Source organism: Sapajus apella, unplaced genomic scaffold (assembly GCF_009761245.1).
Source record: "Sapajus apella isolate SASKATOON/1434 unplaced genomic scaffold, GSC_monkey_1.0 scaffold20, whole genome shotgun sequence".
Lineage (NCBI taxonomy): Eukaryota > Metazoa > Chordata > Mammalia > Primates > Cebidae > Sapajus > Sapajus apella.
This window is the reverse complement of record NW_022436960.1, coordinates 25,189,387-25,199,387: the sequence shown is the minus strand read 5'-3', so window position 1 is coordinate 25,199,387 and position 10,001 is coordinate 25,189,387. Positions and strand designations below refer to the sequence as shown.

At 39.9% G+C, this 10,001-nt stretch overlaps 2 protein-coding genes across 2 annotated transcripts in view; one reads left to right on the top strand and one right to left on the bottom strand.

Annotated features, from left to right (window-relative positions):
- Window positions 1–4,496, top strand: part of SLIRP (SRA stem-loop interacting RNA binding protein) — a 9,533-nt gene extending 5,037 nt beyond the window's left edge. Inside the window, exons 3-4 of the mRNA XM_032287734.1 lie at window positions 3,819–3,926; window positions 4,395–4,496. Of these exons, the coding sequence (XP_032143625.1) occupies window positions 3,819–3,926; window positions 4,395–4,457 (171 nt within the window). The 3' untranslated portion in view covers window positions 4,458–4,496. The remainder of the gene's footprint in view (window positions 1–3,818; window positions 3,927–4,394) is intronic.
- The window catches only part of SNW1 (SNW domain containing 1), a 41,683-nt gene continuing 36,178 nt past the window's right edge, over window positions 4,497–10,001 (bottom strand). Inside the window, exons 12-14 of the mRNA XM_032287732.1 lie at window positions 8,107–8,224; window positions 5,271–5,434; window positions 4,497–5,190 (exon numbers count right to left, since the gene is read on the bottom strand). Coding sequence (XP_032143623.1) covers window positions 4,992–5,190; window positions 5,271–5,434; window positions 8,107–8,224 — 481 coding nt within the window. The 3' untranslated portion in view covers window positions 4,497–4,991. The remainder of the gene's footprint in view (window positions 5,191–5,270; window positions 5,435–8,106; window positions 8,225–10,001) is intronic.

Below are 10,001 nucleotides of genomic sequence, written 5' to 3'. Positions count from 1 at the left end.
TGGAACCTTGCTCTGTTGCACAAGTTGGAGTGCAGTGGTGCACTCTTGGCTTAGTGCAACCACTGCCACCTGGGTTGAAGCCATTCTCCTGCCTCAGCCTCTTGAGTAGCTGGGACTACAGGCACATGCCACCACGCCTGGCTAACTTTTGTATTTTTAGTAGAGATGGAGTTTCACCATGTTGGCCAGGCTGGTCTTGAACTCCTGACCTCAAGTGATCCCAACCACCTAGGCTTCGCAAAGTGCTGGGATTACAGGCACGAGCCACCACGCCCGGCCAGAATTCTGTAGGACTGGGGTCTTTTCTTGCTGACCTTTGGCTCTGAGTTGGGAGCTGCTCTCACCTAGGGGCTGCCTGCAGTTCCTTGTTACCTGGTTTATCTGTAGGCTTTCTTACAATATGGCAGCTTGCTTCTTTAAAGCCAGCAAGGGCTTTTCCAGTTTGCTAAGATGGCATCTTACATAGAACACAATCAGTCACAGGAGTGACATCTCATTACTTTTGCTATATTCTTTTGGTTAGAAGCAAGTCAAGTGTTGCCTACACTCAAGGGGAGGGGACTATATGGGGTGTAACATGGGGAATGCACAGAGATTATGGGGCCCATCTTAGAATTTTGCCTGCTATAGTACTCTACTAAGAACTTGAGATCTCTGATAATTGGCAGAGGATATTTTAAGTTTTATCTTCAAGGAGTACCCTTTGTTTTTTAGAACTAATAAAACAGTATTTTTATATTAATTACATTTCCTTTGTTTTCTTGTGAGGGTCTAGAAATCAGCCTATAAATTTATCCTGGGCTGTATTTTTCTGTGGGCTTTTTAGGGTGTGATGTGAGTACACAGTGTTTACACATACTTCACTGAAACCCTTTTTTCCTTGCAGCACTGTAAGGGGCTGTGGTAAAATAACAACATAAAGGAACTTAAGTTCTATTTTTTTTTTTTTTTTAAATTTTAAATAGAGGGTTTCACCATGTTGGCTAGGATGGTCTCAATCTCTTGACCTCATGATCCACCTGCCTCGGCCTCCCAAAGTGCTGGGATTACAGGCATGAGCCACCGTGCCCAGCCTAGGAACTTAAGTTCTTTTTTTTTTTCCCCCATTTATTTTATTGCATTTTAGGTTTTGGGGTACATGTGAAGAACATGCAAGATTGTTGCATAGGTACACACGTGGCAGTGTGATTTGCTGCCTTCCTCCCCATCACCTACGGAACTTAAGTTCTTAATTTTTGGTTTGATGTTACTTGACTCCCAAAGACTGACAGATTAGTTATGTATAGTGCCACAGAAGGTATAGGGAAACTGGCACTCAAGTTGCTGAGAAGTTTAACTGGTACCTTCAGTTCTGATGTGTGATTGGTAAAATACCAAAATTAAGAATTTACATTTGCTTTGATCTAGCAGTTCCTTTTCTAAGAATTTATCCTACAGAAATGTGCGCTCAAAAGCTGCACTGTTTAAGAAGAAAAAACCTAAATGGTCATCACTAGGATCAATTAGATATTAAGTCACTGATGCAATGGAATTTTATATAGTTCAATAGAAAAATTGGGCACATGTATTATGGACATGAAATGTTAAGTTTGAAAACTTCAGTTTTTTCAAGAGCATTTAAAGTTCCTTGTAAAAAAAAAAATAATAGATTTTTCTTTGTCCATAAATAAAATAGGACCTGGAAAGAATACATCTTAGAGAAGGCTTTGATTTTGGTAAAACAAAATAAAATGACAAGAAAAATAATTTTTAGTCAAATTCATTGTACTCAATTTGGAAATCCTGGTTCCTTTCTTAGGTACGTATTATCTAAGTTTTTTGTTGTTGAGACAGGGTCTCACTCTGTCACTCAGGCTGCAGCACAGTAGTACAGTCATGCTCACTGCAGCCTTGACTTCCTGGGCTCAAGGGATCCTTCGACCTTGGCCACCTGAGTAGCTGGGACTACAGTCATGTGCCACCACACCCAGCTAATTTTTTGTATTTCTTTTAGAGATGGGGCTTCACCATATTGCCCAGGCTGGCTTCTAGCTCCTGGACTCAAGCAGTCCACCCACCTCAGCCCCCAAAGTGCGGTGGTTACAGGCATGAGCCATCACACCCAGACTAAGTTTTTAAAAATTTTTGTATTGTTTTAAAGACGGGGGTTTTACCACATTGGTCAGCCTGGTCTCAAACTCCTGACCTCAGGTGATCCGCCCACCACAGCCTCCCAAGGTGCTGGGACTACAGGTGTGCGCCACCACACCTGGCTAATTTTTGTATTTTTAGTAGAGATGGGGTTTCACCATGATGGCCAGGCTGGTCTTGAACTCCTGACCTCAAGCCATCCACCCACCTCAGCTTACCAAAGTGCTGGAATCGAGCCACTTTACTTGGCTTGAGTTTTAATATAAACAAATTTCTTAATGCTTTGACTGTGGAAGTGGTCACATGACAGTAAAGGAATGCCTTAGAAATTGTTGTATCTACAATGAATGGATCATGGGGACATCACCAGAAACTTATGTATTCTAGGTTAATCCTTATAAAATTATCTTTGAAGTAGAGGAGCAATTTCTAAGTTTTTTTTTTTTTTTTTTTTTTTTTACAAAGTACGGCATAACTTGAATGAGACTAATGAGGACCAGTTTGTCATCTACAGGGTCTAGACATCTTAGTATCCTTTTTCTATTGAAGGGCTGGAGGGGCAGGGTACATCCAAGAACTCTAGAATCTGTTTTCCATATGTGATGTATAGGTTGAAAGCCACTCTGCCTTTTATATAAAGGAAAGTAGCAAAATTGTTTAACCAGAAGTCGGTAACTAGGTTAGGGACTAAGTATTATCTTTTCTTGTTTTTCATTAGGAACATGTGACAATAGTAGTGGTGGTGATGAGGGTGACTGGGTTCAGAAATGATAACAGGTGCAACAAGATTTTCAGGCTTGATTTTTCTAGTTTCTAGAAATGAGGTTTAGAAACAAGAGTACTGATCAAAATTTCCCTTAGTTATTACTATTAGTATGGTGTGGATCTAGAATGACACAGAAAGCTCATGACACGTTATCTTTTCTAATGGCAGCAAGAAAAAAAGAGTTAAGTTTAACAACATAGGGATTTAGCCTTGGGTAATCAGAAAAGGTGTAAAGCAAGGTAACTGGCATTTATAAATATCTGTGATCCTGAGGTCAAGAGATTGATATCATCCTGGCCAACATGGTAAAACCCCCGTCTCTACTAAAAAAATACAAAAATCAGCTGGGCATGGTGGTATGCGCCTATAGTCCCAGCTACTTGGGAGGCCGAGGCAGGAGAATTGCTTGAACCCGGGAGGCAGAGGTTGCAGTGAGCCGAGATTGCGCCACTGCACTCCAGCCTGGCACCTGGCGACAGAGGGAGACTCTGTCTCAAAAAAAAAAAAAGTATGATCCGATTTTGGGCTGGGCATGTGGCTTATGCCTGCACTTCAGCACTGGGAGGCCCAGGTGGGAGGATTGCTTGAGCCTAGGAATTTGAAAGCAGCCTGGGTAAGATGGCAAGACCCCATCTCTGCAAAAAAATATAAAAAATGTGCCAGGCGTGATGGTATATACCTTTGATCCCAACTACTGAAGAGGCTGAGGTGGGAGGATTGCTTGAACCCAGGAAGTTGAGGCTGCAGTGAGTTGTGTTCATACCACTGTACTCCAGCCTGGGCCACAGAGCAAGACCCTGCCTTTAAAAAAAAAAAAAAAAAAAGTCTGATTTTGGCAGAAGAAAGTTGGAAGTTTGATTTGGAGCTCATGGAAACTTTTTCAAGTTCATGATTAATCTTTTCCTATATTTTGGCTTTTTAGAACAGGGAGACTGGTTTTCACAGAGGTGTGGGTTGGGTTCAGTTTTCTTCAGAAGAAGAACTTCAGAATGCACTACAACAGGAAAATCATATTATAGATGGAGTAAAGGTAAATTTGTTTCTATACCAAATACATATATTATATACATGTAGATACTACTTATCAATTAAATAGATAATAAATGTGGAATGTTCAAGTTAGGGAAGCTGGGGCTGAAGTCTTGGCTTTCCCACTATGTGATCTTGGGCCAAACTGATTTACTATTTTACTTTTAAATTTATTTTTAATGAGACAGGCCATTGCTATGTTGCAGAGTGGTCTTGAACTTCTGGCTTTAAGCAGTCCTCTTGACCCACCACACCCTGCCTGATTTATAATTTTTAATTGAGGGGTAGGGAGTCGTAAGAGCAACAAAGATGGTAAAAGGAACTTGAAGAGAAAACAAAACAACAAGATACAAATAAACACTGCTTGAGTTGTTATTAATACTGACTCCCTAATTTAAAAAAAAAAGCAATTTTCAGTTTTTGTAGACACTGACTTTCCTTCCTTACAGTGTTTATTTTTTTTTTTTAGCTCCACGTTCAAGCTCAAAGGCCAAAAATTTTGCAAACACCTGATGAAGAGAAAGATTTTTGAGACTGCCAGCCTATTAAATAAAGTTAACGTAACTGAGAATTTTGTCTAAATGTTTTTATTTGAAACAAGTAAGTTGCATCAAGCAAGAGCTTACTTTGCCCACTCCAAATTAAAACAGAGCACAATAAGGGCAAAATTTATTTGGCAGGACAGTTCCAATATGTGAACATCCTCCTACTCACTGTGGTTGGGGTATCTTTACTCACAGGCAGCTGTTCTTACACAAAATATTAACCCCAAACTACTAGTGTCACACAAAAGGAAGTGGTCTTGATTTTGTATGTGGGGCAGCATGTTCTATAAATGCTGAAAGGTGGGAGAAGCACAAACACAACCCACTCTTTAAAAAAACTAAATAATTCAAAGTAGAATTTTCTATCCCCCCCCCAATTCTCCAGTAATAAAAAGTAGTGCTGGGACCTGGCACCCAGATTTGGTATTTATCCTGACCATTTACAAAGTGTTCCCCCTTTTGACTTGCATCATTAGGGTTATGGATAATAATAGTTCATTCACTTTGAAAGAGATCTGTGTCTACTCCTTCCTCCTCTTCTTGCCTTCATGCTCATGTTCCTTGGGGCGGCTGCTATCTGAAGGTCTTTTAGAGCCACCATGCTGTTTGGCTTCTTCCAAAAACTTGTCCAAACCAAAAGGATCTTCCTCAAACTGAACTGGTCCTTCTCGGCCTCTCTGCCTACGGTCTGAACCAGAAAACTCCTTGTCGGGAACAAATCTAGGGAAAAACAGAAAAGACTATGAACTACTTTGTTTTCACCAGTGTAAACACTGAAATTGAGTTGTATGGCGTGGTACCTGTTGGTCTTTATTCTGGCTTCTAGGTCATCACCATACATGTCCTTGTCCAGATTTTTACTGGGCCTATAAATACTCTGGGCCATATCTTTACCACCTCTCCAGGCTTGATCATAAACATTATAAATTTCATCTTCTCCACCTGCAAATCCACTGTCCATACCCTGTGGAAAAATGGATGACATTAAATAAAAATGTAAACAATGTTTATTAAAAGCTGAATCTGATAACATGCTTAGAGTAAGCCCTTGCTAATTTGTAGCTCACATTTTCAAAAATCTGAACTGCAAATTAAAAAAGTCTTCATTAAAAAACTGCTATAGCACAAACTTTTGTTCCTAACAACTTCGGATTCTTTTTTTTTTTTTCCTTCAGTCTTGCTTTGTCACCCAGGCTGGAGTACAGTGGTGCAATCTCAGCTCACTCCCGATTCCAGTGATTATCCCACTTCAGCCTCCCTGGTAGCTGGGATTAGAGGTACACGCCATCATATCCAGCTAAATTTTGTATTTTTTAGTACATTTTAGTAGAGCCAGGGTTTCACCATGTTGGCCAGGCCGGTCTTGAATTTCTGACTTTAGGTGATCCACCTGCCTTGGTCTCCCAAAGTGCTAGGATTACAGGTATAAGCCACCTCGCTGGCCCTCTGGTCTTAGCCAGAGGTGTAGACTAAATAAGGGAAACTCATTAAGTTTAGCTACCTTAAGTAGTCATTAAAATAGGGTATTGTCCAACTCGGTGGCTCATGCCTATAATCCCAGCACTTTGGGAGGCTGAGGCAGATGGATCACCAGAGGTTCGGAGTTCAAAACCAGCCTTGCTAACATGGTGAAATCCCTTCTCTACTGAAAACAAAAAAATTAGCCACACACAGTATCATGCGCCTGTAATTCCAGCTACTTGGGAGGCTGAGGCAGTTCAATCCTTTGAACTCGGGAGGCTGAAGTTGCAATAAGCTGAGATCACGTCACTGTACTCCGGCCTAGGCAACAGAGTAAGACTTTGTCTCAAAAAAAGAGGATAAGCAGGTACCTGATAGTTTCAATCTGTATAGATATGGTAGCAAGAAGATGAAAGAACCGTGAAACATGTTATATCCCTTAAGCACCTGAGAACATTGTTACTACAGTGTAAGACAATATATGGCTCTCCAAGAAAAGCTTAAGTCAACAAGAAACAACACATCTTTTTTTTTTTTTTTTTTTTTTTTTTTTTGAGACAGGGACTCCCTGTTGTCCAGGCTGGAGTGCAGTGGTTTGAGTGATATGATCATAGGTCACCAGAGCTGTGACCTCCCTGTGCTCAGGTGTTCTTCCCACCTCCGCCTCCCAAGTAGCTGGGAGTATAGGTGTTGCCACCATGCCCAGCCAATTTTTTGTAGACAGGGCTTTGCCATATTGCCAAGGCTGGTCTTGAACTAGGCTCAAGCAATCTGCCCACCTAGGCCTCACAAAGTGCTACGATTACAGGCGTGAGCCATAGTGCCCAGCCACAAAATTTTCATCACAATTTTTAAATGTTTTAAGCTTAAACTTCTAATAGGTGATTATCTTCAAAATATTTACGTATGTGAAATTTTACCCCTAGATCTCTTTTCTCAGCTGTTAATTTGCCATTGTATAGTAGTTAAGAAAGCTTTGATATCAAGAGATACCTAGTTTGAATTGTAGTTCCCTCAATCACAAGCTAAACCTGTGTTTCAATTTCCTCATCTATAACATGAGAGATAATGGTATGATTTTATAGGATTTTTGTAAGAATTAAGTGAGATAATAACAAAACACTTAGAACAATACCAACAATATAAACTACCTAATAATTGTCACTTAGAAGACCTTACTTAAAATCTCCAAGTCATAATAAGTTTTCCACTCTATTTCCCAGTAGAACTTAGACTTCTGTATTCTTACCTTTTGTGTGTGTGTGTGTGTGTGTGTGCGCGCGCGCGCGCGCATGCCTGTGTGTCTTCCCAGGCTTAAAATGTCCTAACTAGCTAATTGCAGTTGGCACTAGAAATCAGATTTTCTGACAGCCAGCCTAGTACTTTGATCCAGTTTTATAGTTTCATTTATAAAAGATTCCCAAGTTGATATATTTCTATGGCATTAAAAAAAAAATCCAAAGATCAACAACAAAATACCCAAGAGGCACTTCTGTAGGACAATGGCTCTATTTTATTTTTTTGAGATAGAGTCTCACTCAGTCACCCAGGCTGGAGTGCAGTGGCACAATCTTGGCTCACTGCAACGTCCACCTCCCCAGTTCAAGCAATTCTTGTGCCTCAGCCTCCCAAGTAGCTGGGATTATAGGCGTGCACCACCACACTTGGCTAATTTTCATATTTTTAGTAGACACAGGGTTTCACCATATTGGCCAGGCTGGTCTTGAACTCCTGACCTAAGGTGATCTGCCCGCCTTGGCCTCCCAATGTGTTCGGATTACAGGCATGAGCCACTGTGCCTGGCCTCCCTGGATCTATTTTCGAAACAAAAGACTGACATACCACAACACCAAGTTTTTAATCACTAATTTCTTTCTTCTCCTAGTGTCTCAAATCTCAACCCACTAAGAAGTTAAAATCTTGGGGTGGGGGTGGGGGAAATAAATTTTTTAAAAAAGTTAAAATCTCAGAACACAAGTATCCTGCCCCCCCCCCCCCCCCCCCAAAGTTAAAATCAACTGTTTCATCTTCTTGTCTCAAGTTTCAACATACAACTTCCATTTTTTTTTTTGTCGTCATGCTGGCATTTACATCCACATGTAAAAGTATGTTAATTTTTGTTTCCCTGAGGATATTCACATCAACACACATAATATGCTATTCTTAAACTTGTACCTTGGATTGGTTGAAGAGCCTTTGGTCATACTGAACTTCATTGGAAGTCCGAGGATTAGGAACACCGAGAGCAATGACCTCACTGATATCCCGATTTTCATTTCTCTGAAGTTTCGACCTATTTTGAAACACGACATCAGTAACTGAAAACTCTACAGACAAGTTGAATATGTTCAATTGAAATACAACCAATCTCAAGCAAAGGTCATGAATATGTCACATTCGTGTCTCGTGAACATATATTCCTTGATAATACATAATCAAGCTGGCAGGCCTTATAAAGCATTTCAGATTAGAGGGAGAGTTTTACAATTAGGACGTCCTGTTAGCTCAAAAGAACATCTAACAGACTTGTTGACATGGAATTCTTTAATATAAGCAATCACCTTACAGTATGAGATATAATGCTGAGGTATAAAATTGCTATGGTCTACATTTACTATCATTATATGATGGTTTGGGGGTTGGGAAGCAGATACAAATTAGATACAGCACAGGAGTCATTTTAAATAAGCTAGAATCAGCTCTTTTATTTAACCACATTTAGTAATTTTATCCCACTAGAATTTTGAGGAAAACATGTCAATGACTGAATTGGTTAGTATGATTTTTGACATTCAGATTAATTTGGTTTCCTGGCTGTTTTATTATGCATGCAGTCTACATCCCAATGAAACCATGGTAACTATCATATCTTATTTTACTAAAAACTCAGGTCAGAAAATGATTTCTATAGGCTATTTTATTTTCATGCAGTTACAATTTTATACCTTTTCTATGTTATCAATTCTGATAGCCACTTTACTGGTTTTGAGGGCCCAATTTAACTACAGAACTACTGTAATTTTTATTTTTTTATAAAGACGGGGTTTTACCATATTGGTCAGGCCGGTCTTAAACTCCTGACCTCAGGTGATCTGCCCGCCTCAGCCTCCCAAAGAGTTGGGATTACAGGTGTGAGCCGCCTGACTACTGTAATTTTTAATTTAGGAATTACCAAGACTGTCATTAATTAAACACTTTCACACTTGCTTCTCCTTCTACTGCATGTACTTTATCCTCAACTCTAAACTCAAGAGTAAGAGTCTCTGCTTCTCCATGACGTTATTTATCCAGGGAGATGAAATATGCCAATTAATACCCGCAGGAATCCTTTTCACGTTTATTTAATTTTAATTTTAATTTTTGAGACAGAGTCTTGCTCTGTCACCCAGGCTGGAATGCAGTGGCATGATCTTGGCTCACTGAAACCTCTACCTCCAGGGTTCAAGTGATTTTTCCATTTCAGCCTCCCAAGCAGCTGGGACTATAGGCACCTGCCACCACACTGGCTAATTTTTGTATTTTTAGTAAAGACAGGGTTTCACCATGTTGGCCAGGCTGGTCTCGAACTCCTGACCTCAAGTGATCCACCTGCCTTGGCCCCCCAAAGTGCTGTGGGATTACAGGTAGGAGCCACCATGCCCAACCTCTTTTTCTTGTTTAAAATATAACTTGAAAAACGTAGTAGCTCATAGGATGATCAGAGCATAAAAAACTGTTCATTTGGAAAGAAAATATTTTATATTTGCCTTTAACCCTCACTCAGAATTTCACCTTTGTAGTGCAGTTATTTTCTCTACTTTTCAGAACTTTTAGTCCTCAGCCTCCCTACTTTACACTATGCCCTCATATATGTATTTAGTTTGTTATATATGTTTATACTTACTAAAAGTGCTTTGCAGATTTTTCTCAAATTGTTTTATGGCTAGCTGTCTTTCTGAACTGTAAGTTAAACTACTCCTAAGAATGAGCTGATTTTCACTTCTTTCAAAACCGCTCTTATCAATTGTACTAGATGCGGTAATATGCATATAAAATGATCTCAATAATAGCATGACAGCTTATTTCCTGTC